Source organism: Scardinius erythrophthalmus (genome assembly GCF_964197995.2).
Source record: "Scardinius erythrophthalmus genome assembly, chromosome: 7".
Taxonomy (NCBI): Eukaryota; Metazoa; Chordata; class Actinopteri; order Cypriniformes; family Leuciscidae; genus Scardinius; species Scardinius erythrophthalmus.
The window spans coordinates 19,842,295-19,870,164 of record NC_138227.1 but is presented as its reverse complement, the minus strand read 5'-3'; the positions used below and the strand labels follow the sequence as shown (position 1 = coordinate 19,870,164).

At 37.4% G+C, this 27,870-nt stretch overlaps 1 protein-coding gene across 1 annotated transcript in view; it reads left to right on the top strand.

Moving 5' to 3' along the window:
• rpa1 (replication protein A1) overlaps positions 1-26,736 on the top strand; it is a 48,974-nt gene extending 22,238 nt beyond the window's left edge. Inside the window, exons 14-17 of the mRNA XM_081371185.1 lie at positions 8,111-8,287; positions 8,875-8,982; positions 9,289-9,375; positions 26,091-26,736. Coding sequence (XP_081227311.1) covers positions 8,111-8,287; positions 8,875-8,982; positions 9,289-9,375; positions 26,091-26,195 — 477 coding nt within the window. The 3' untranslated portion in view covers positions 26,196-26,736. The remainder of the gene's footprint in view (positions 1-8,110; positions 8,288-8,874; positions 8,983-9,288; positions 9,376-26,090) is intronic.
• The last annotated feature ends 1,134 nt before the right edge of the window (positions 26,737-27,870 follow it).

Sequence of the window (27,870 nt, the reverse complement as noted above, 5' to 3'; positions counted from 1 at the left end):
CGTCTTATCGACCCTTTGCAAAGATCCGCCCTTGCTTAGTTAGTGTTGCTACGTCCTACAAGCTATGGCGCTCTCAAGGCACACATGTTCTCACGCCATGAAAAATACATTGCAGAACAAAGAGGACACTGACAACGCATCGACAGACAAGACAGAGCAGGTTACTGACAGATCACTGTAGCGCCTCAGTTCAAGCGGCACTTGAACAATCATCTCTTCCTACTGGCTATAACATGAAATAAACCTAAATGAACATCAGAAGGTAAACGTATGTTGTTTCATATAAGTACAAGACATTTTATTTTTTGGATAAACTAGCCTATTCATTTTTTAATTCACAACATTTCCTCTTTTATAATACCTTATTTTGTCACAATATGATACAATCTGTATTGTAAAAAGCGCTATATAAATAAAGGTGACTTGACTTGACTTGACAATATTCAAAACAGTGCTGAGCTAGATAAAGCATTCAGGGCTGGGTATACACATTTTACGATTCGATTTCGATTCACAAGCTTGTGATTTAATTCAATTCCGATTTTGATTCAATGAGTATATATTGGTTACAGTGCATGACAAATTTTCTAACTAATGCTGTAAACTATACTGGGTGCCCCAGTTGGTACATTACTATAATATTAAAGGTTCAAATTGTATATGCTACAAACATTTAAATGACACAACAAAGTTTTAATAATAACATAATTCACTTTTTAATTATATTAACTATAAAACTGCACAGCAGGTTTAATTGTAGGGTTCAGTTATAGCAGTGGTTGTCAAACTTTTTTCGTCGCACCCCTTTAAACCTTTAAAAAAATGGCATTTCACTTTTGTAATGTCATTATTTCATATAACAGTAAGAGAGAATAATAATTAATAGTAGTTTTTTTTTTCTGCTGATCTCCCGCGCCCCCCCTGCAGCATCCGCACCACACATTTTAAGAACCACTGAGTTAGAGGCTGCAAAATGGCCATATTAAAACACAATTTATTTATTTTTGGTGCCAAAAACAAAAAATGAAATAGTTGAGACACAAATATGACCCTATTTAGGAATTCCTCTAAAGTGTATTGTAGAGCATCACCTTCAAGGGGCCCCTATTATGCTATTTTAAAGTTTCCTAATGTTGTTTTTAATTCTCCTACAGCATGTTTATATGCATCAAAGGTAAAAAAATAAACTGTTTAATTTCCTCATAATATACATTTGCACATCATCACATTTTCAATGACTCTCAAACGACTCGTCAAATGAATCAATCTCTCTAAATCCCTCCTTTCCGCGATATACTCTGCTCTGATTGGCCAGACAGCTCAGTCTGTTGTGATTGGTCTACCGTGTACAGCGCGTCGAAAACAAAACCGCCCATTGCCATAACAACGTCAACTCTGCTTGTCCTGAGGCTTCCTACACCGTAAACTTAACACAGTAACGAACAATGACGTCGATTTTACCATATCAATGCTAGCGCGAGTCTGATGATGAAACATTGGAAAAACTGTTATTCAACCCAAACCTCCATCGCAAGGACGACTCGAGCAGGACTCAGTGTTTCTCAGTGATGCACTACTCATTTTGAGGTACATTATATGAGATGTTGCAACTGTAATTCCTCACCATCAGCATTAACAAGTGCATGTCCATCAACAAACCGATTATTTTACTTGTACTAATTTATTTACTGAGTATTTTTCTAATATATTGCGGTGAATACGTGTAAACTGTATCAATAACAGTGCATAGCCGAGCTCTAGAGTTAATGATCTGATGTAACATAAACGTTGGTAAAACAATTATTTCCTCAAAGTAGTGAGAACGACAGACAATCTGCATTAATAGACACAGTTTTAGGTAATCGTGGCCCACAACTGATTAGAAGAAGTATTTAAGTAAGACAGTGATAACGTGAGTTAGCCAGTTAGCGGGAGACCTACACAATATACAACTCAAAACAACATTTTTTGAACATCTTTCAAGAGCAAGCGGTTTGTGAATCCTGCATTGAACTCTGAGATTTGAGAAGCAGTCTTCAGTAAAATGCGGAAACCTCACAACACCCACCCCTGTCGGTGATTGGTTGGAATGCATGTTCTTGCGTGGTGCATGTTCTGAAACAAAAGACATGGGGATGCAGTCATTTAGTTACACTGTTACTTTTTTCTTTGCCCATTAATCACACATTGTAATGCCCTTCACATCTTCCCAAGGTGTGTGCTTAAGCATTACTCTCATTCAGCGCTGGAGATAGAGAATGGAGATTAGCAGGACTCCATTTACTGAGCCTAATAATTAAGAGATTATACTAGATAAGCTGCATAATAAGTCTGACCTTGTCTGCTGCCTATTTAAATTTTTTTGTGGGAGTATGGTTGTCACGATACCAACGTTTGGGATGAGACCAGTACCAGAGAAATTTCACAATTGTAAATGCCAATTTGAATATCGCAGCAAAATAATTTTAATTTAGATATAATTGAACGTATTTTTCTAAATTAAATTATTAAAACTAAATAAATATTAATTTGTGTATCTACCTAACTTGGTCTTGTTTGGTTTGAGAGAGTTTATTATTGTAATGTTAAGTTAATATCTATGACTTTTTTTTTTGTAAGAGATGGCAATTGCCATGTCGACTCAATTGTTTTGTTTTCAAGGATCTATTTCTTTTATACCTGAGACAAGAGTTAAACCAAACAGGTTGTTTTTTATTTAGTCATGGATGATGGGAGATTCTAATCTGTGTTTGAGTGGCAATATTAAAGAGGGGATGTCCAGAAAAGGAGAAATTACTATCTTATAGAGAGAGAGTACATCAATGAAAAGGGGAAGGGGGTGTCATACGCAGAATGAAGTCTCGAAATCAGATGAGAGTGAAAAATGGGAGGACTGTGTTCTCATCATTGTAAATCTCTGATGTATGCTTTCTGTACTGTGAAAAAGTATTTGATTTAGCACAGAGACACTGGATGTTTTTTAAGTCTATACTTAAATACCTGGCTGTGATGGACCACTGGCCCGTGCGTTAACCTTCTTCTTCTCTGAGAAGTTTCTAAAAGTTTCTTCTCGGAGATAAGATGCACTCATGTTTTCACCCTGATCTCATCCTTTCTGCTCTGTTGGGACACAAGGTCAAGTTGCTAAAAGCTCACAGCCAGTTCTTTGTAATTAACTACATTCCTCGAAAAAAGTTTGTCCTATTTTTCTGTCCCATGCTGCCATAATGCAACTCCTTGTCAAAGTTATTTGAAAAGAATTTTAAAATAGATTTCCAGTTCTGGAGAAGTCATGGTTATTTCATATTCATTTTTAAAATATTTCATATATCAGCAAGGAATTGTACTTTGAGAAATCTTTATGAAGATATTGTCCTTTTCGTTCTTATCCAGTATCAACTAAAATCAGGAAAAATAGTGGAAATAAAATGTTTAAAAGGTATGGAAATCACATTGGGAATTTAAAGCTGCAGTCCGTAACTTTTGTCACTCTAGCGGTAAATAAACAGAACTGCATGCGTCTTACAGAAAAACATTGTAGCCGGAGTTACTTCTCTCTGTTTATGTCTATGACGAGTCATGCAGGTACTGGGCTACTCCGCTGTGGTACTACCCGTACCAGTCTAAAACATAAAGTCAGAATATAAACACTTATTATTAGTGTACCGTAGTGAAAAAAAACACGGTTTGGAAAATGGATTTAAAATAAATTTTGTACATTTTGAACACAAAAAAAGTTGTGGACTGCAGCTTTAAAACAGGTTCTTACTGAAAATACTGCATTTTTTTTTTTTTTATATATATAGGAAGCAAGAGGTTTTCATGATGTTTGATTCAGTTAATGGTAGGGCTGGGTATCGTTCAAAAAATTTCGATACCAATACCGATACCTTGATTTCGATACCGGTTCCTGAACGAAACTTTTTCCGATACCAATTTTATTAAATCCATTTTAACAAGATTACATAACTCATTACCTCAGAAAAACTTTGGTTTTATTTTTTCAGTTTGACTCATGCTCCTTAGTCAGTGCACAAAGGAACAAAAAAAACCACAAAGGAACAAAATATTCCTTATACATATACATAAGGAACAAAATATTTTTTTATAAAGAGCTCATGCTCACCAAAGCTGAATTTGTTTGATCAAAAATACAGTAAAACTTGTAATATTGTGGAATAGTATTACAATTTAAAATCTTATTTGAATATATTTCACAATGTAATTTATTCCTGTGATGTCAAAGCTGATTTTTCAAAATCATTACTTCAGTGTCACATGATCCTTCAGAAATATGAAAGACAGTTTTTGGAAACTATGATACATTTTTTTCATGATTCTTTGATGAATAAAAATTTCAAAAGAACAGCATTTATTTGAAACAGAAATCGTTTGTAACATTACACATGTTTTAAGGTCATTTTTAATGCATCCTTACAAAAAAAAATTTTTGAACGGCAGTGTACATTCAGTAGGTCATTATTGCAATATAAACACTGTCAGAGTGATCAACAAGGTATCTCTTCATTTACCAGTCAAAGACGGAGCAACTGTCTGCTCTTATGTTTACTCCGTGCTCTGTCAAGGGCTTCATCATATCTGTCGTGGTACCGGTCTTTGCAGCAATTATTTTACCGCAAATAGGCTACTTCATCGCGCACTGTTGGCATCGAGCCTGGAGAAATGTAGCCACACTTTTGATCGACTTTTCCACATCTTAAGGGTATTGTGTGTGTGTGTGTGCTCGCGTCTCATATGAGAATGTGCATGGACAGTTTGTGCGCGCGCGTCTCATATGAGTAGGCTATGTGCGCAGAGAGTTCCGCGCGTCTCGTGTGTGTAGAGTTTGCATTTATGTGCGTGAGCAACTTTAGGCGTGTCGTTGTGCATTTCATATGTATTTGTTTGAGCACTGACGTTGACGAGTTAACCCCTTAGCTATCGAAATCTGGTACCGAAAAACAAGTAATTTTTCGATACTCGATAGTATCGAGGCAATTCGGTCGGTACCTAAAAAGTATTGAACTCGGTACCCAGCCCTAGTTAATGGTACATGTGCATTTTTCCTTCTATGCTGATAGATGAAACAATTTTCTTTTTGCTCTGACTTCACAAACAGCAACTCTATCTTGTATAAAATAAGTGAAATTGTCAGCCACATTGACAGCAAACTAGAAATAATGTTCTTCTCTGCACCCTCTGTGAGGACCTATTCATCTACCAAACAAATGTGACAATAATTACATAGGAATTTAGTGGATTAATTATTGTATTTCAGAGAGGCAGAAATGTTTGAGGTATTTTTTTGTCACTAAGTGACATGACAGTAATTTACGATGATATTTCACTTATTGAATTTCAAGCCTTTTTTCTCTATGCTTTCTGCCTTTGTCGTTCATATTTTCTGAGAGGCTTTTTATTTATTTGACGTGACATGGAATATCAATTCTAGCCCTGTGAGCAGTTAATTGGGGTTGAATTCTCAAAGCGAAACAACTGGGTGGTCAGCTTTAAACCTGTTAGAAGAGAAATCAATTACAGTAGCAACACGTTTTTGCCATTTGTTGTTGCTTTTGTATCCCATTTCCTTAGAAAATATGGGGTTAAGACTTTGCCAGAGGCTCTGTATAGATTATGGTCTAAAGAGAGATGATAAATCCACTGCGAGCTGAATTCTCAGTCCGCGGAAAGGCAAAGTGCCCTTTTTTTGCATTTCATTAAAGAGTCAGTTTTACTGCAGAAATATGAATCAAGACCTGAGTTTCTGAGCAATGTTTCTTGAGCTCTTTGTAGGTCATTGCAGGGGGATTTTATCTTAATGCTCTCATCAGCACCGTTGTCACCAGGGTAAACATGGGTGCTGTGTGTGTAGGAAAATTGATTTAATGTGTTTCTCCAGAGCCTTGTGATGAGCAGAGTCATGCTCAGGTCCAGACGCTGACCCCTTTTTCAACTTGTAATCTGCAGTCTCCTGTCCCTGTCCTCCATCTTTTTTTCTTAATGTGCGATGTGTATAAAATAGTAAGGTGCCCTTAGCTGATTCTTTAAGACTTTTAGTTTCACCTCCTTTCTCTTTTCACCCTCCATCTACTGTGCTAGATGAGGTACTTTCCATGAAAAGGCTACAGAAGGGCCTAATATGGCGATTTTATTTTCGGTGTACAAATTTTCTAACCATTTTATTTTACCCGTTAAGCTATCAGTAGGGGGTTATCAGGACCAAATGTTGGTTTGTAGTTGATAAGCATATTTCACAAATATTAAAGAGAGCAAGTATTTGAATTTTTTTTTTTTTCTTACAATGACTAAATGTTTGAAAACATTACAAATCGTTTTATGCAAAACTCTTATGCTGTTATTTTTGTTAGATAATAGTTTATGTGGCTCATCTAATAGTTGTCACAACAGAAACATGGTGTTTTTTGCCTCTAAGGCTTTCAGAAAAGTCATTGGGACACCAAAGTGTACCGTATTCAGTGAAAGTGCCAACTGCACAAAATAATTCCTAGTATTGCTTTCTCCAATTTCATCTCCAGCCCCAATGGCTCTGAACTTCCTGTCCTCCTATTGTCTCTTCTGCATACATTTAGCGCAAAGCCTTTGACCTCCCCTCCAGGTGCTCTACGGCTGCTCTTTTCTTTCTGCCTCCAGTCCTGTTCAGAAGCCCTTTTTATGTTTATGCATTATGCTCTGCTTTACATATCCCACTTTTAAAAGTCTATATATTAATGTAACTAGTGTTTTATATGCCTTTCTACTTGGCCCATTTTGCAACTAGGTTGCATTTTGTTTTTCTTTTTTAAACTCTATATATCTTATGCAAGTCCTGCATGTATCACTACAACTTTAACGATTTAATACATTACCAGTCAAACGTTTAGACATACCTTCTCTGTCTTTACTATTCGTTATGTGCAAAATAGTATTAAATTGCTACTGTGTTTTATAGAATCAGCTTTGTTGCAGAAACAGTACTAATGTCTCCTTTTATGCTTCTATAAAAAAAAATCCTATAAACTTCAGGGTTCCCGCGGGGTCTTAAGTCTAAAATTCTGAACTTTTAAATTTAAGGCCTTAAAACGTCTTAAAAAACGGCCAGATTTTCATCCGCGGTCTCAAATTTCATTTAATCAGGTCTAAAAAAGGTTTACCCTCGTTCTTTTCCAGAAACGCTGGCCGCAGAAAGTTATTACAAAGTAGCAAAAAAGTATCGAGTCGTAGCCTACAAAGCAGAGCTCTAGAGCAGGGTTCTCCAACACGTTGCTCGCGAGCTACCAGTAGCTCGTGGCCTCATTTGAGGTAGCTTGCCAACAGGCCGTTCAAATGCCAAAGTTCGTTCAAATGTAGGCCGAATTTTACTATTAATAATAAAAGATAAGCTAAAGTGCATTGTAAATGTCAGTAATTTATCTTTTTTGACTCATTCTTTTTTTATAAAAACCTTTTTTTGTCAACTTTATTTGAACTTGTACATGTTCGTATATAACATGTTGCAAGACACTTTTAAAATCTGGCTATCATTTTTAATGGTATTATTTTAATGTTTATTGAAACAAAAAGTGCATATTGATGCTAATTTTATTTGTTATTTGCTGGTTTTCGACATAAAATTGAATTGATTTCATTGTGTAGTATTAGTACTTTCTGAACAGGATTCTGTGATAACCGTGATTATTTTTTTCACTATAATCATGAAATGAAATGTTCATGCCATTTCATCTCTAGTTATGATCAACTATGATCAACTAAAATCAACTAATATCAACTAATTATGTGTTTTTTACAGTGTAATATGCAAAGTACAATTTTCTATAAAAAAAAAATTATATCTGATTCTGTTTTTTTTCTCTGACACGTTGTTGGGTGTGGAAGGTCACTAATGTGATTGCTTTATCTGTAAATTAAATTAATGCTTTTTCAATTACTGAATTCATTGAAATAAAATGAGTTCTTTGATTTGAATATTTTTTTGGCAATGCTTTTTTTAAGATGTAGGTCTTAAATTTCAATCTTTATGGTCTTAAAATGTATTAAAAAGGTTTTAAATTTGACTTACTGAAACCTGCAAGAACCCTGAACTTAAATTGTGATGTCTACTGTCTTTTCCCAGGCTGATTATTTCTCTTGCATCGCCACCATAGTCTACATCCGAAAAGAGAACTGCTTGTATCAGGCCTGTCCCAGTAAAGACTGCAACAAGAAGGTGGTGGACCAGCAGAATGGCATGTACCGCTGTGAGAAATGCGACAAAGAGTTTCCAGACTTCAAATATCGCCTCATGCTCTCGGTAAGGGACTTGCCCTTTGCTCTTTTGCCCCTTCTGAAAAAATACATGGAGCTCCTCCAGTCAGTATTCTCTGGTTTTCCTATAAAATAAATATCTCTGCCATCCTCTTTATGCTCTCTGAAAATAGTAATTTCTGAAATGAATGGTAGCAGAGTTTGCTATTTTCCTGCTCTAAATGCATCGCTCATTTGAGCCCACTTTATTTCTGTTTTGCTGTTAATCAGCTCAGAGTGTTTTGTTAATTGCTCCTTTTTGTATTTAAAGCTGCATCTTGAATTCTGGGACAGGGCAGGAATGGGCAAATAAATAAATCCTTACTACTGGTCTGCAACCAAAAATGTTTTAAAAATAGAATTTTAATGTCAAAACTCCATTTAAGCTCTATTTGGTTCCAGCATCCAGACATGTTGAAAAGTCATTTTTCTGTTGTTGTTGCCATTATCTGATGTTAAGGGCCTGTCTCACTTTACTGAATCTCACTGCCAAATCTACTGATTTGCTGTTGAATGTTGAATGACTTTCTAAGGAATTAGGCGTGAATTCATTCTTTTGTGCTTTTTATTAATTGTCCTCTCATTCTTTGTCAGGCCAATGTCGCTGATTTTGGAGACAACCAATGGGTGACTTGCTTTCAGGAAACTGCTGAGACCCTTCTGGGCCAAAACTCAAGTTATCTCGGCCAGCTCAAGGACTCGGTGAGTTTCTTCTTTCTGGCTGCTTCTCACTCTTTTTTTTTTTTTTTTTCTTCCCATGTTTTCCATCCGTGTGGTACATGAAAGTGTGGCCTTGAGGATTGGCCTTGAGACACTGAAGAGCACCACATTCTGTATCAATTTGGAGTTCTTTTTGTGGTTTAGGATAGGCAAGGATTTTTAACGAGATCTTACTCGAGAGGTTTATCCAATCTCTCATAGAGTGCTCAATATTAAGAGACAAAAATTTTTCTTTTAAAATGTTTTGTTATAAGCCTCTTGTAATATTGTCTTGCCTTGCTTTTATAGAACGAAGCTGCATTTGACGAGGTCTTTCAGCATGCAAACTTCAATACTTTTGTCTTCCGGAACCGAGTGAAGCTGGAGACCTACAATGTAAGTTTAGCTGATAAAAACATCTCAGGGGCCTTCAGCATGTGGTCTATATAGTACAGCTGGGTGTTGGCTAGGGCTGGGTATTGTTAAAAAAATTTCGATACCGATACCTTGATTTCGATACCGGTTCCAAACGATACTTTTTTTCGATACCAATTTTATGAAATCCATTTTAACAAGATTACATAACACATTACCTCAGAAAAACTTTGGTTTTATTTTTTCAGTTTGACTCATGCTCCTTAGCCAGTGCACAACGGAACACATTTTTTTTATAAAGAGCTCATGCTCACCAAAGCTGAATTAGTTTGATCAAAAATACAGTAAAACTTGTAACATTGTGAAATAGTATTACAGTTTAAAATCTTATTTGAATATATTTCAAATTGTAATTTATTCCTGTGATGTCAAAGCTGATTTTTCAAAATATTACTTCAGTGTCACATGATCCTACAGAAATATGAAAACAGTTTGCTGCTTAATATTTTGGAAATTGATACATTTGTGACCAGTCACGGAAAGTAGGGACACAAGTCGGTTCTGGGTTTTTTTGAGTTATTCACAGATTCTGAAAGTGTAGTTTCCAAGCTTTCCAATGATGTGTAACACATGGAAATCTGATAATATTTGGAGAAGTTGTGGCCATTTGAAGGTAGGCACTCAAAAAAGCTCAAAGGGGAGAAAACCCCTCTAAAGATTGTTCAGTTCTCACCTCTCTCTCCTGCTGGGAGTGACAATAGGGCTCATTTACATATCATTTAGATAAGCCATACCCCCTGTAAAGCTGTAAAGCACATGGGGGAGCAAAAAGGTCAGGAAAATGTGAAAAAGTTTGCAAACAGGTAATATATAAATAAATGTCTCTTAGCATCTACCGATAAAACTGTATAGGCAACTCTTATGTACACTGAATAAAAAATAAGATAAACTCTAGACAATGTTCAAATCAAAAACAGGATGTGCTATGTGATATATATATATATATATATATAAGTATGAGTATGAATCCAAGTATGAATCAGAATAGATTTTATTGCCATTGTCAATGAAAGGTTTCACAGACTAGGAATTTTCTTCGGTGTACTCATGCAATTCTACAAATAAATAAAACATCTCCAGTTAACTGGCAGAGCATTCATTTCGTTCGTTTTTTTAAATAAGAGACTAGCGCTGAAATGTGTTTTTTTAAATCAAGTGATCAAAGTGCTCGTTGCCGTAGCGATCAGTGGCGCGGATACAGTGTTTTCTCGTGTGGCTTGCGCACACACCGCACTGTCTTCACTCGGACGCGCGCATCAATCCGTTGCGGATACTATCTATTCGTTCTGGTGAAACCACAAAACATAATGCAAACGTTTGCGTGTCCCTGCTTGATATACAACCACTGATGAACATAATCATTTTGATGAGAGAAAAAAACTCTACGAGAAAAAAAAAAACCTATACGAGGGCGGGTTCGAACTCCGACCCACTGACACGGCTGGCGAAAGCTCTACCACTAGACCATTAAGATACACATTACTTAAGGCGGACAACATGTATTAGGCTACATCTCATTAAATGACAAACTAAACCCCATGTAACCTACTATTTAAATCGATTGCTGGACATCGTAATGTTATTGGCGTCCATCTTCATTGAATTTTGAAATCAGATAGAGCCGGCCAGAGCGCTGCATAATAGCCTAAGTAGCCACGCTGTTCCCTTGGAGGGCGGGGGCAATAACAAAAGAAACAAAAGCTGGCTTATTCAGTATGGAAATACGCACCGACAATGACACGCCCCTACTGCGTGCTAGAATCTCCGAAAAACAAGCCGATTTCAACCTCAAAATGTACGCTTTTAAATATACCAATACTGCTATCTCAAGCATGGAGAGGCTTCTTCGTGATCTCAACTAACAGATTCTGCAAAAAAAAAACGAAAATCACCAATTTTGAAAAAAAAAAACACGCTTCTTTCTCATTTTGCTCGAAAGCTGTGCTGCCAACTTGTGTCCCTGGTTTCCGTGACGGGTCACATTTTTTCATGATTCTTTGAATAAAAATTTCATTTTTGAACGGCAGTGTATATTCAGTAGGTCATTATTGCAATATAAACACTGTCAGAGTGATCAACAGGTCAGTATCTCTTCATTTACCAGTCGAAGACGGAGCAACTTTCTGCTCTTATGTTTACTCCGTGCACTGTCAAGGTCTTCATCGTATTTGTCGTGGTACTGGTCTTTGCAGCAATTATTTTACCGCAAATAATGCATCGCGGTGCGCGGAGAGTTTGTGTGTGCTCGCGTCTCAATTGAGTATGTGCGTGGACAGATTGTGTGCGCGCACGTCTCATATGAGTGTGTGCGCGGAGAGTTCCGTGCGTCTCGTGTGCGTAGAGTTTGCGTGTATGTGCGTGAGCGACTTTAGGTGTGTCATTGTGCATTTCATATGTATTTGTTTGAGCACTGACGTTGACGAGTTAACCCCTTAGGTATCGAAACCTGGTACCGAAAACAAGTCATTTTTCGATACTCGATAGTATCGAGGCAATTCGGTCGGTACCTAAAAAGTATCGAACTCGGTACCCAGCTCTAGTGTTGGCCAATTACAGTTTGACCTAATACTAATATTTTAAGGAAAAAAATAACCAAAAAAGTTGTCACATGTTTCATTGTCCCTCAAACTTTAAAATGTATTAAGTAAAAATAAATATAACTATTTCAATATGAAGTCATCATTGTATATAAAAAAGACGCATTTAGTGACAGTAGTATCGTACTTTCATAATTTTTTTGAAAATATTTCTATTTTTTAGCCTGTTTTTTTTTAACAGTTTTTTTTAAGAAAAACTTTCTATTCAGAGAATCCTGCAAAAACATTGATAATAAGAATTGTTTCTATTACACCAAATCTGCATATTAAAATGATTTCTGAAGGACTTACATTTTTATATAAAAATAGTTTTACTTGACAAAATACTACTATATTTCTAATCAAATGAATGCCTTGGTGAGCATAAGAGACTTCTTTTAAAACTTTCGAAAAGTAATGCACATAAATATATGCATGTTATTTAGGGATGCACAATAGATCGGCCACCATATGGGTATTGGCCGATACATGTTAATTATTAATGTTAACAACCCTATAAGAAAACTAGGATGATGTATTAAAACGATAAATAATGAATTATTTTCTTCAGCTGATTCATTTCATATACGCACTGTTCTGAATTGCTTAAAATATTATTGGAATCACTCTGAAAAGGATAATACAGTTAAGTGCAACACCTGCAGCACAAGTCTGCCATATAAGTTACATAACGTCGCTGTCAGGCGGAAACCTCCTATGTCCAAATTTTGTCAATATCATATTTTTTCACAAATCGATGCTATTGGTCAGTCCCCACGTGGGTCTGTTATTTTTACAAATTAGTAACCAATCTAAAGTGTTGAAAAAAGCTTGAGAGCAAATCTCTTTACTCCATTGGACACTTCAACTGTCTGAAGTCTCGTAACTCCACCTCTTCTTCACCTCTGCGGCATTTTGTCTCCTCAAGATTGAAAGTCGATTAAGATTAAGATCCTCGTCGAGCAAAACGTAAAGCAAGCCTTAACTATGATTTTATCTTTGTTAAACTATGATATCAGTTATTGATGCATTTTAAATATCTACTTATTACTAGGCTTATTATTACTAGGCTTATTATACATGTGCATTGAAGTTTTAAAATGTATCTAATATAATACTTGAGTTGAATTAAATGTTTTGGATACCACCATTAAATTATTGTTTTTTATTATTATTTTACTGACTCGAAGTTGGCACTGTGCATGTAAAATACCCCAAGTAGCAAGGTTTTTATTTATGGGAGAAAAAAGGGCTGTCTACTGGTGCCAATTAAGCCTATCTTTGGATAACTCTGTCTGTTTTTTAGACAGTAACGAGTGAAAAAAGTTAGGTTACATACATTTGAGTAGGCCTGTTTTGTTAAAAATCGATAGCTGTAATGCTTCGGTGCAGAATGAAGCCCTTGAACCACGAAGGTAAGTTTGCGTGCAGATTAGGCTAATTTCCGCCTATTAGACAGCCTAGTCAGCTCATAGTTTTTTGTTTTGCATTTGTCACGGCCGGCTCGCAAGCCGCGACAAAGAAGGAGATGACACGTTGAAGTGATATACGAAAGAAATAACATTTATTAAAGTAAAAGTAATAAAGTAATACAATAGACCAAAACGGGAACAAAACAACAACTAGGACAACAACGGAATGGCACGAGGGGAGAGCACTCTTGTCACGACTGAAGGAAGCTGCTTTTGTCTGCCGGCATCAGCTCTAACACAGGTGTAAACCATCAGTCATCATGACGTCACTCACTCCAACTCCAACCTACAAAACAAATGACAGAGGACAACCAAACCCACACAATATGACCCACACTGAGGTCGTAACACCCCCCCCCATAAAAAAAAGAGGGGTGGACATCTATGAAACCCGTCACCTCCAAAAACTGGAAAAAACCCACCACTCTGTAATACTCTCCAATATCCTCAGCAACCACGGGCCCTGTGGAAGCAATTTAAGAAAGACAAGTAGAGCAAAACAAAACATAGTTAGTCAATCAGTTAAAAGGAATAAGGAGCTCTAGACAATGCGTCAGCTACCACATTGTCAGTCCCCCTAATATGCCGGATGTCAAGTGCATACGATTGCAAGAAAAGACACCAACGAGTCAATCGTTGGTTTGGGCAACGCAAAGAATGTAAATAGACAAGCGGGTTGTGGTCCGTGTACACAACCAATGGGTCTGACACGGATCCCACATACACCTCAAAGTGTTGCAAAGCCCAAATCAAGGCTAATGTCTCCTTCTCAACCACAGAGTAATTCAACTGATAAGAGTTAAACTTCTTTGAGAAGTAGCTAACTGGACGGTGGATTCCTTCCTCATCAGCCTGTAATAACACAGCTCCAGCACCCACATTGCTAGCATCCACACATACCTGAAAAGAACGATCAAAGCGAGGCGCTGCCAATACAGGAGTGGAAGTAAGAAGTGATTTTGCTGCCTCAAAAGCAACCTGACAGGCAGCTGTCCAAACAAAAGCTGCTTTTGCTTTCAACAGATCAGTAAGGGGGGCTACCACCGTAGAAAAATTCCTGCAAAATCCCCGGTAGTACCCTACTAACCCCAAAAACCGCATCAACTCCTTCTTAGTAGTAGGAGAAGGAAATCGATCAATGGCCTCAACCTTGGCCCGAACTGGTCGCACACATCCTTGTCCAACTACCTTACCTAAGTAAGTCACAGTGGCCTTGGCAAACTCGCATTTAGCCAGATTGACGGTCAGGCCAGCCTCTTCAAAATGAGAGAGCAGGTCTGCGATATGCTTCAAGTGCTGCTCCCATGAATCACTGAAAACTACTACATCGTCCAGATAGACGGCCACTCCCTCTAACCCAGAAACAACCCTATTCATAAGTCGCTGAAAAGTTGCAGGCGCATTTCTAAGGCCAAAACTCATAACGTTATAAGAGAATAACCCCTCCGATGTAATAAAAGTGGAAATCTCTTGAGCTCTTTTGGTCAACGGAACTTGCCAATAGCCTTTAAGCAGATCGAACTTGCTTACAAATTTTGCCGCCCCAACCCGATCAACACAATCCTCAATACGAGGCAGTGGAAATGAGTCTGGTTTTGTTACTCTATTTATTTTACGATAGTCGGTGCAAAACCGATAAGTACCATCGGATTTATTTACAAGCAAACAGGGAGATGCCCAACTGGAAAATGAAGGTCGTGCAATATCATGATCCAGCATATACTGAACTTCAGCTTTAAGATGCAGGAGTTTATTTGGGGACACCCGATAAAAATTCTGGCGAATGGGCTCCGATTCCCCAACATCAATATCATGCTCCAACCAATGTGTACGCGAAGGTACATCACCAAATAAAGAAACATGATGATTAATAATTTCAATCAAATCACCACATTTATCATCAGGCAAATGAGCCAACATGTTATACAGATTTTTAAGAGTCTCTGAATTTTTTAGACGTCCCAGTAGTACTGTATCCTCTGGAAAAGAAACTCCCTCATCTATTCCTTCCCCCACAAGCGAAATTCTCTCGACCATTAACGCAGGTTTCACCTCATCGTCTGACATTTTGTGAGAACGGCAATAATAGGGCTTCAATAAATTAACATGACACAACTGGGTGGACTTTCTCCTCTCTGGAGTGGCAATCAGATAGTTTAAGTCAGTAACTTGTTTTTCTACCACATACGGACCTGTAAACTGAGCTTGAAATGGTGAGCCTTCCACAGGTAACAGAGCCAACACCTGATCGCCAGGCATGAATTTCCGTTCCTCAGTTCGTCGATCGAAAATAGTCTTCATACGCTTTTGCGACGAATGCAATTGTTCCTTTGCCACTTTACCTGCTTCATATAACCTACGCTTAAAGTCATTCACATAACTTATCAAGTTTTTTGGTGGTGCACTTTCAACCCACTGGTCTCTGAGTACAGCCAGCGGTCCCCGAACTGTGTGCCCAAACACCAAATCATTGGGACTGAACCCAGTACTTTCCTGACATGCCTCACGTGCTGACAGCATCAACCACGGCAAACCTTGTTCCCAATCTCCTTCCATCTCTGTACAATAAGAACGCAGTAAAGACTTCAGCGTCTGATGGAAACGCTCCAAAGCCCCTTGGCTTTGGGCGTGATAAGCACTGGCTTTATTGTGTTTAATGTGCAGCAGTTTCAAAACCTGAGAAAATAAATGAGAAGTGAAATTGGAACCTTGATCACTTTGCACAATCTTTGGAATACCAAAAATGGAAATGAACTGAGTCAAGGCTTTCACCACTGACTTGGAAGTGATCGTACGAAGAGGATATGCTGCAGGATATCGAGTAGAGGCACACATCACCGTGAGCAAATAAATGCTACCCGACTTTGATCTAGGCAACGGGCCTACACAATCAATAATCAGGTGCTCAAATGGCGGGCTGACAGCAGGAATAGGAAACAATGGAGCAGGTTTGATCTTCTGATTTGGTTTGCCTGTTAGTTGACAGGTATGACATGTCCTGATATACTGTGACACATCCTTCTTCAATTTTGGCCAAAAAAAATTACAGAGGATCCGGTGATAGGTCTTTTTCACCCCTAAATGACCTGCAAGTTTATCATGAGCAATCTGTAATACCAGTGAGCGATACTTTTCTGGAACTACCACCTGCATGATAGGATCCCCAGCAAAATCCGTACCATGAGGAATCCACTTTCTCACCAACATTCCATCCTGCAAAAAATAACCATGAGCAACATTTCAAATTTCATCAGAAGACATCACACTCTCAAACAATTGATGGAGAGAAGAATCAAGTCGCTGCTCCTGGAGTAACTCAGAAGGTGAAACAGAAAAGCCATCAGGGAAGGAGAATGGTTTGACTACAGCAGAATCAGGGGTTACCCTTGGCTGAGCAGAGGTCATGGAACGAGTTACCGCACATGCAGTGAACACTTCCGGATAATTCTTGTAACTCTCGTCAGAACCTGGAAGAGGAACAGATAAAACCACAGGAGGTGAAAAGGTATCAGGCCACACCCTACCCCCTGCCAAATTATTCCCCATGATTATATCCACCCCATCCAAGGGCAATGATGGACGCACCCCAATCACCACTTCCCCATTCACAAGCTCAGATGACAACATTACTCTATGTAAAGGAACAGACATAACATCCAACCCAATTCCTCTAACAAGAACACTAGTGCCAGTGTCGCTCAAAACTGAAAATGGCAACACATCCTCCAATATAAAAGATTCAGAGGCTCCTGTATCTCTTAATATTGTTACTGGAATCTTTATCTCTGTACCAATCATCGACACATGTCCATAGGTGATAAAAGGCGCATAATCACCATTTTCCAAAAGACTACCCAATTTAGGAAATCCTTCACCCAATGAACTAACAGGACTTAACACGGGTGCCACAAGAGCAGCTGGTTTAATGCGAGGAGCCTTTCCCCCTTTACTCTTGGCTTTAAGCACAGGGCACTCATTTTTCCAGTGGCCTTTACCATGGCAGTAGTTACAGATAAGAGACGAATTCTTGAACATACGATCTCCCTTATCTTCGAAAAATTCATCCCTTCTCCGAAACTCAAAGCTCTTGTGTGTTAACACATAATCATCAGCTAATTCAGCAGCTTTAGCAGCTGTGTCCGCTTTCTGCTCATTTATATACGTGGCAATACGAGCGGGTACAGAATTCTTAAACTGTTCCAGCACGATTAAGTCAGTCAACTCCTCAAACGTGGTTACCTCAGATGCCGTACACCAGCGATTAAATGCAGTACTGAGCTCTCTAGCAAACTCAACATGAGCAACATTAACACCTCTAGACAAAGTTCTAAATTTTTGTCTATACGCTTCTGGTACTAACTCGTACGATTTCAGAACGGCTGCTTTTACGATGTCATAATCGTTACAGTCTGAGACTGAAAGAGAAGAATAGACTTCCTGAGCCCTGCCGGTAAACACGCACTGTAAAAGTAGAGTACGTTCCCTACTAGGCCAACCTCTCGCTTCCGCAATCCGTTCAAACAAGGTAAAAAATGTATCCGGATCTCGTTCACTAAACTTAGGCATCAAACGCAAGTTTCCCGCAGTGTCAAACATTTTAGAAGCACCCTGAAAAGCATCATCTGAACCATCATCGACTCTGCCTTCTCTAATCATATCCAAGCGACATCTTTGCAGCTCTATATCTGTCTGTTTAGTTCTATTTCTCTCACGCTCCATTTCTAACTTTACACGCTCCTGTTCAAGCTGTAAGAGCAATAACCTTTCTTGCTGTTCAAAAGTTAAAAGGCCACTGGTGGTTTAATTTGACTAGCAGTAGCTGTATCAGACATTTCAATCAATATAGCTTGTTCTATCAATTTTGTTTTAATTGTTTCTCTAATTGTACTCTCTTTTAATCTCTTATCTTCAAGTTCGATTTCATAATGATCCGCAATCTTAAACAACTGATCTTTTGTAAACAACTCAAGTAACGCTTCAGAGGGAGAAATAATAAAATCTTCTACGAGATTAGACATACTTCCTCTAGAATATACGTTACAATTAATATAGTGTGATTCACAAACCTCACGTGGTAGGAATAAAAAGTTCCCTTTCCCTATCTATAGGAAAAAAAATAAAAAAAATAAACTAACTAACTCACCCCTAATCTTCGTGTGGTTACTGGCGAGGGGTATTTAAGCACCAACTCCCGCTGGTACAAGAAAAGCAACCAGCACGCTGGCGACTATCTCATACCACGGCCATGCTCCCGAGACAACTGCTCTTCTCACGGTCGCCACACAAAAATAACAAAAATTACATTACCTACTTGTTCCAAAAGGGACCAAGCAGCTACACCTAACAAGGGAACATCAACAATATTCTCACCACGAAATGATTTGCAAAATCACTTACCTCTTAGAAACAACACAGAACAGCTAACTGATGATACAGCAACATGTGTCCTCAAAACAAATAAATTCAACGCGCATTTCCTTCCAAACGACGAATAAGCTCCCAAACAATAGCGTTTACCCAAACAACATTCTTCCGGTTTTACGTTCAGTTAATGGACGGGGCAAGTTCATTACAAAATAACCGAACGCAACAAAAACGCTTCCAAATCATGTCGACAAATAACAGGAATTTTCAAAAGTTAGCAAACAAGCGGACGAGCCCCCATTTGTCACGGCCGGCTCGCAAGCCGCGACAAAGAAGGAGATGACACGTTGAAGTGATATACGAAAGAAATAACATTTATTAAAGTAAAAGTAATAAAGTAATACAATAGACCAAAACGGGAACAAAACAACAACTAGGACAACAACGGAATGGCACGAGGGGAGAGCACTCTTGTCACGACTGAAGGAAGCTGCTTTTGTCTGCCGGCATCAGCTCTAACACAGGTGTAAACCATCAGTCATCATGACGTCACTCACTCCAACTCCAACCTACAAAACAAATGACAGAGGACAACCAAACCCACACAATATGACCCACACTGAGGTCGTAACACATTACTTAGAGCTCTTAAACCTTTAAAATGGAGTTTAGGAAGATGTATGTAACCACAGTCATTAGCTTTGGTTAACTATTGAAGCCTTTTCGGTTGTCAAAAGGCAAAAGTTTTTTTTTTTTTCTCATCAAAACCGATTATGTTTTTCAGTGGTTGTATATCAGGCAGGGACACTTTTTTTGTGTGTTTTTTGTTTTCTAATTGCACCGGAACCGAGTCTCTCCACAACGGATTGAAGTGCACGTCTGAGTGAAGGCTGTGCGCGAGCCAGAAACAAACACAGTATCCATGCCACTGATCGCAGCGGCAACGAGCACTTTGATCAGTTGATTTAAAAAAACCCACATATTTCAGCGCTAGATCGCGTCTTATTTAAGAAAGACGTCTTCTTTACCCAAAACGAACAAAATGAATGCTCTGCTAGTTAACTGAAGATGTTTTGTTTATTTGTATTGGTACATTCGTGCCATGAGATGTTTCAATAGTGGTGGGGACAATATCGACCTTAGAAAATAGTGGTGGGGACATGTCCCACCCATCCCACCCGCAAATTACGCCTATGGTTGGGTGACAGAGTTGTTGTCAACTCCTGTAGTGTTTTACCTCCTGTTGCGGATCAATCACGTTGTGTCGTGTGGTGTGAACAGCTCAACAACTTGAACACTCCTGATTTCACAGAGAGCAAGTCATGTAGTGTGAACCGCACAGTTCAGCCTGACGTTTTAAAGTCATGTAGTGTGAACTAGGCTTTAGACAGCCTAGTCGGTTTATCGTTTTATTGCATCACTCATAGCTCTTAAACGTTTAAAATAGAGTTTAGAAAGATGTATGTAACCACAATCATTAGCTTTGATTAACTCTTAAAGCCTTGTCTCTTGTCAAAAGACTCAACGCGACCGCAGACTTTGATGAACACTGCTGGCAGCAGCGACGTTTTTGTCCGTACCATTCTTATCAACGACAGCGTAACCTTGTATCTCCCTGCTCCCAAGTCATAAATCTTGTATCTCCGATTAAACATAATTTTGGGGAAATGTTGTGTTAATGTTGGTACAATTACAGTATATGGTAGCAATATAAGGTAAAATACCAACTTTAACGATACAATGTTTAATAACTCAAAAAATATGCTGTTTTTTTTAATATGCCTGAAAAATAACGATTTTGGAGATGCGAGGATTCCGCCCGACAGCGACGATAAATTATATCTGATCTCATATAGGATGCGTTTGGTAAGGTTAATTCATGCAGTAGTAAAGCATGACCATCTTTAGCTTCAGCGAATGCAGCTTAAACATCACAACGTAAATTATTTGGGTTTAGTTTGCATACAGTGGGTTGTTACAGGAAGAGTGCATCCACATCAAGAATTACACTTTCTGACTAGCATGTGTCTTAAGATTTTATGTTTGTTTTATAAATATCTGATGCGTTTTGAGTTAATTAACCCGCTAACAGCACTTCAGTACTTCAGCGCAGCTCAAACAGCAGTGCTGTTATTTAAAACGGTAATATTAATTTTAGATGTTTCTTTTTCAAGAAATATTGATGCATTATTAATTAACACTTTTTTTTCTCATATTATTTTCATCATCAATTAGGGCTTGCATAGACTAGTCGAGTAGTCGATAGATCGACTACTTCAACCACTAGTCGACGCTGTCGGAAACAATCGACTACTCGAGCGTCCATTAACCATAAATGAATTAAAAATTGCGAACGTCACCAACAGACACCACGCGTCAGATGTGTGGAAGTATTTCATCAAGGATGACAAAAATATTGTAATTGGCCAACTCTGCAAGAGGCCGTTCACATATTGCGTCTAAAACGTGTGGAAAGCGCGCGTGGCTGTGCCGCTGTCTCCTACAAGCGCTTGCGCTCCCGTGGCGTCTGTCGTCGCTATGCAACCAAACTGCGCTCTCCATGATGACGACGAAGAAGTTATCATTCAGCAAAGGATTCATTTATTTCTAGCCCTTGCATTAGCTTTACTACTAGATCTATTTCTGGAGATGAGAAGGAAAAACCCGCCTGGAAAAACTAGCGCACCATGTTTCTTTCATTATGAGCGCGCTCACCGCGCGCCTACATTTGAAATAACGACCTTGAGCGCGGAAAAGACGCGATATGTGAACGGCCCCTAGAAGCAGACGTCTGAAATGAAAGGCAAGAACGGCTATTTATTTGGCTTTAGACTGTTACATGAAAATTTAAAAATGAAATGTCATAATTATAATGTTTTGAGAGTTTACTTATGTAATTGTTGCATTAGGCTATGAATTAATAAATGTTTATTGATAAGATCTAGCTATTTCATTTACAGTAGCATGAACGACGAGTAGTCGAGTAACTCGAGTATTGTTTTGATAAGAAATCGACTAGCAGAAATCAGTAGTCGTGCAACCCCTATCATCAATATAGTTTAATTAAAATAATGTCATTATTGTCCGTGCCTTGGCTATTCCATTTTATTTATCCATGGCAAATGCATTTTTATTCTTTATATGTGTTTTCCTATCACGTGTTTGCATTATTTAGGCATTATTTCATTTTTAAAAAAGTTCATTTTTTTATTATTATTATTATTATTATTATTATTTATTTAAAAAAAAAATTTCAACTTTTAAGTTAAGGAATCTTACACTGGTTCAAACTAGGCAACTGTATTGTATATGTTTAATTTATTGAAGTGCTTGGGACATGGCTTTTAATGGTAAGCCTTTTGTTTTCGTTATCAGGCTCTCAAAAAATTATACCAAAATTTAGATTTATCAGCCAATATATCGGATATCGGCTTTCAACTATAAATCATTTTTGATATCGGCCAAAATGTTCATATTGGTGCATACTGTTACAAACTGCTCCATCTCTCTTCACCAATGGGGTCCTTGGCCTGAACAATTTTGAAGACCCATGCTGTATCTCTTTCTATTTTCATTGTTGTTATTTTTCAAGCCAAAATATTTGCTAAAATTGCAGAGTGATCAGGGTGGAAGGAATCTTTTTGAAGTTCAACAAAATGTGTATATCACCATGTTTTTCGCACCTTTGATGTGATTGAGATTTATGGAAATTGACACAGCATCTCTGCCACCCCGTCCATCACAGCACTGCTGATGAAAATTGCTCCGTGCCTTGTTCTTTCTCTGCTTGACGTGCTACACAAGATTTGTGTAAGAACTCCATCGATAGATTAGCTGTGAATATTAAGGATGTTTGTGTTTCTGTGAACCTGAAGCCAAAACCCCCACCTACTTCATTTGCCTTCCTCAAACACACCTGGTCACAAAACCCAATGCAAAGAACATCTCAGGGCTATTTTCTTTGCCATCACCTTTTTTTCCTTGAGTTGATATTGATGTTACTTTTCAAATTTCAAAGCAACTTAATTTTAACATTCCATATTCACTACATATAATGTATAGCCTTAAATTGGCTAGCTTATTTCTTTAATTGAGTTAGACATATAGCGGAGCTGCAGTCGATCTTTGTGTAATGCGATTTATTATTCTGCAGGGAAATTAGTATGCGTCTGAAATGCTGTATCAGTATCCAAATTTCCAGCCATCACATTGCTGGAGATCGTAAAATTGCATGTTCAGGTAATAAAATCAGAATACAAGGCCAAAGTCAGCACTTGTGAAGGTCACCTTTAACTTGGGTGTATAAAAAATATGGATTTTATCCAATTTAGGAGTTTCTCCAGATACAGACATGAGTTTGTTTGGAGTATTAATAACCTGGATTGAACTATCAAACCTGGAAAATTTGTGGAAATTATTATTAATCAATATCAAAGGATAATTTATAAGTATATATAAATAAATAAATAAATAAATAAAATTGGTAACACTACAATAAGGTTAGTTTGTTTAACTTCATTAGTTAACTGCACGTATCAAGTCTTTATTAATCTTTAATGATAATTTCATCATTTACTACTACTTGATTAAAATCTTGTCAACATTAGTTAATGCACTGTGAACTAACATGAACTAACAATGAACAGCTGTATTTTTATTAACTAACGTTAACAAAGATGAACAAATACAGTAACAAATGCATTGCTCATGGTTAGTTCATGTTACGAAATACATTAACTAATGTTATCTAATGACCCTTATTGTAAAGTGTTACCAAAAAATTATATAAAAATTACTCTTGTGTGGGGTGGATGGTGATGATGATGATAATTCTTGTTGTTGTTATTATGGAATTAGTAAATGAAACCAGTGAACCCACATGACCCCAAAATAGTATTTAGTATTTTCCTGCCTCTGGATCCAGTCTTCATCATGTGGATTTGCATAGGAATGTCTGTCTGGTAAGGTTTCTGGGAAGATATGAGATATGAAGGTTTCTGGGAAGATATTTCAGAGTTCATCTCTGAAAAATATTCAGTCAGTGGCTTGAGGCAGGAGTGTATATGGTTTAGAGCTGAGCAAAAATATTGATACAGCTTACTATTGCAATATTTTTTTTCACTATAGTGTATCGATATTCCAACCTATAGTATCGATACTTTACTTTAATAACAAAATCCTGTTTTAAACGGATTTAAAATTACGTTAACATTTCATGAAATCTCTCTGTTAAACAACCTCCTCTTCCTGTAGATCGCTGACTCGCTGTCTAAAAACGCTAACAGTTGCCCGTCATATACATTCATACGGCCAATGTCTCAGAAGTAAGCGGGAGCGAGCATGGCGATGTAAGAGTGCCTCCAGCTTGCAGAAATTAATGAAACATTTGTTTAGGCTTTACAGTAACGTTAGCTCTTGAAGTACTTGATTCATTTAGGTTGTAAAAATCATTCGTTATTAATTTAGTTAATTTATCTATACAGCAGCTCTGGAGAAAACAGTGTCATCGATCAGCTCAATTCTCATACAATGGTGTCAATGCAGGCAGATCAATAATATTGTTTAATATTAAGCATACTGACTATTTCAGTTTTATGAATGTTTACTTAATGCACTTAATTTATTTACAACATACTACTTCAGTTTTACAAATATTGTGGCATCCACATTTTTAGTTAAGTGTTCAGTGACACATTATGCACTTTTCAGTGTACATCATACATTTCAGTGTGTTCACTGTGCAGTGACACTGTGCAATGCAAATAGCTTTGCTAATAAATTGGAATGGAAGTTTTTATTTTCCTGCTGAGTTATAAATATAATGTGATACACATAACAGAATACACAGCAAGTTGTATTTTCAGCTCTATTATTTTTTGACATAAAAAAAAAAGTATTTATAATATGTATTGTATCGCAATACATTGTGACACATGTATTGCGATATGTATCGAATCGTGAGACCCTTGCAAATACCCAGCCCTAATATCGTTGGTTGGGTTTCATGTAATCAAGGACTCAAGAAGGAAGTTTAAATCTACAATTGACTACTTTCAGATTGCTAAAATACAGGCAGTGGATTGTATTTTTGCCCATCATCTGCTTTCAGCAATAATGCTTGTGCTAACCCTAGTTCTGCAAAGCCAAAACAACAAAATCTTTTAAATGCTTCTTATTCAGGTTCATGTAATTTGATTATTTTTGTATCCTATGGGTTTTTAATTTGTATCTTATGGATTTTAATGAGAATGAGTTTATTAAAGCTTATTAATGTATGGCAGATTTGCTTTTAGTCTGCCCTATCTGTCCCTGAGCCAATATCACATTTAAAGATGTTTAATGCCTGCAGCTGTGGCTAAATAGGTTTTTAGGTTAAACAAATGGTGATAGGAATTTCCACAGGGGTTGTTAGAAGATGCTCATCATTCTTGCAAAAGTGTAGTCTATTTACACGTAAAACTCAGCTTTTTTACTTGCTTCATAAATCATCCAGTGGCTGACAGACTGGCATTCTGGCAACGCGAGCTTCATGCTTTCTAACTTTAAATCCACTTTTTTTTTTATCCTATTAGCAATTTTGCTTATTGTTCCAATAAATTACTTTAAGTTTATATCAGTGGTCTCATGTTATCCACAATTGTGACCACACGGTGTGTTTACAATGTCTACATCGTAAAATGTTTACCATCTACCAATTACAGTGTGTGTGTGTGTGTCTATATATATATATATATATATATATATATATATATATATATATATATATATATATATATATATATATAGTATCTTATTATTAGAATAATATAATATAGACCTTTAAATATAATTACTGTAGTAATAATTGTTATATTGAAATGACTCCATAGTGATAGATGGCCCTTTTTTATATTTGAGCCCCTGCCCCTGAGAAACTCTGCACATCCTTGTGTATAATTGAAGTGTACACCAAGCACTCAGAAAATACAAGTATCGGATCGGGACTCTGTATTTGCAGATACTCAATATTAGGGATGCACAATATATCGGCCACCATATCGGTATTGGCCGATATATGTTAATTTTTAATGTTAATGTTATCGGCCCGATAAGAAAATTTGGCCTATATATTAAAGCTGAGACACTTCAGATGCACACTGTTCAACATGATGGTTTTAAATTGCTTGAAAAACTCGATCAAGACATCCCTACTTACAACTACTCTTGGATGGGATTGAGTTGGAGTTGGACATGGATTGTAATCCCTTTTGTTTTGTCTTCATAGGATGAATCTCGCATTAAAGTGACAGTGGTGGATGCCAAGCCTGTGGACCACCGAGAATACAGCAAACGGCTGATCATCAACATAAGGAAGATGGCTGCACAGTAGAAGAACTGCCATAGTTACATAGAACAAATTCCACAGCCATTGTGTGGCTTTTTTGAGTTTCTTACAGTATCTTGTGTACTAATTTTTTTCTTTCTTTTTTCTTTTCTGTTGCTGTTTTTCCCCATTTTGTATTTCTGCCATTAATTTCACAAAAAAACTTAATTCATTTTTTTTAAATGCTGCAGGACCAGATTAGTTTGTGCAGTTGTCCCCCAGAATTGACTGATTGAAAAGGCTCTAAGTTTAAATGCTGATGCGGTTTGTGATAAAGTAGAGGCGGGACTCTAGGGGACTTGGAGTTTGGAGAATTATAGATCAGTGTACATTCAGAGGTCAGCTGCTGTGATCTTAGGTTGGCTAGAGGAAAGTACAAACCCTGTTTTTGTGTAAGAATGCCTGGACCAAACCTGCAGAACCTTGATAAGCCTATTCATACTCACTCCACTCGTGTGCTTGCAATGCACACACTGTATTTATATAGAGACACTGTATGTCTCTTCTAATTCTGTTGTACAAGTAATAAAGCTGTTTGTGTTCTCGAGTCTATTTTTTTGGCTTTATTTTACGTTCTGAATTTTCTGCTTCATAAAATGGGTTGGGAGCTTAAATGTGCTGTCACATTTACCGTTTGTGAATTTTCAGGGTATCCATGCTATTGTGAATTTTGCGTACAGGCTAACTATCTTCCCATGCATTTGTCAACAGAAAGCCAGTTGTTTTGAAAGTGGCTTCTATATGATCTGCACTTTATACAACCCCCCCCCACACACACACAAAATTGTTACTAATGTAACCTTGAAGGTATATGACAGACTTTACAGCACAAACACTTAAGTATTAAACACCATATTATATGCACCTTGAGTAGTGTCACACTTGTGATACTTATTGATTAAAGAAGAGAGCCATATATACGAACCAAAATCATAACACCCTATTTGCTGGATTGAAACGCCCTGGCATCATGGTGATGAGTTAAATCTATACATTTTGATGCATTTTTTATTTTATTTTTTTACCTTGTAGAAAACAACACTGTTACATTTCAAGTTTATGGTTTAAAATGCAGACCTTCTAAGCTATAATGCTTCCTCTACACCGCTTTATAAAGTGTTGCCTTCTAAATTTGGCTGCCATTCACCTGTATTGTTGGAAGTTTAATGTTTAAAGATTGTGTGTCATGGTGTATCTCTTAAAGTCTGGTACTCTGGACTTGTTTTTTCCCTCCCATTACATCTGATGAATACAAAATCTCTTATTTGGTGACAAGACATCTCTAAAAAGGCCCCTTAAAACTGTTTCTGTCTATAGCTGTCTGATGATAACCTGCTCTGGTGAAATCCCCCAGCAGCAAACAACACAACATAAACATCGTTCTGGCACACTGTTAACATCAGAGGTACTGTGTTGTATCCTACGTGAAGGCCAAACAACCTGTTTTCCTTTTATCCTTTATTTTTTTCTTTGTCACCTCACCTTGGCACATCCTTCACCAGCCTGCTGTGATTTATGGTTTTTAGTGGTATTATATTTCTGTTCTTAAGATCTAGTTGACAAATCTGTTTGTGAATACGAAGGCCCGCTCATATTCATTCCTATTATTCACACATAACTGTGCAAGGAGAGTAGCAAGTGTCACGGTGACTTGCGCACTATTTAAAGACGTTTGAGTGAA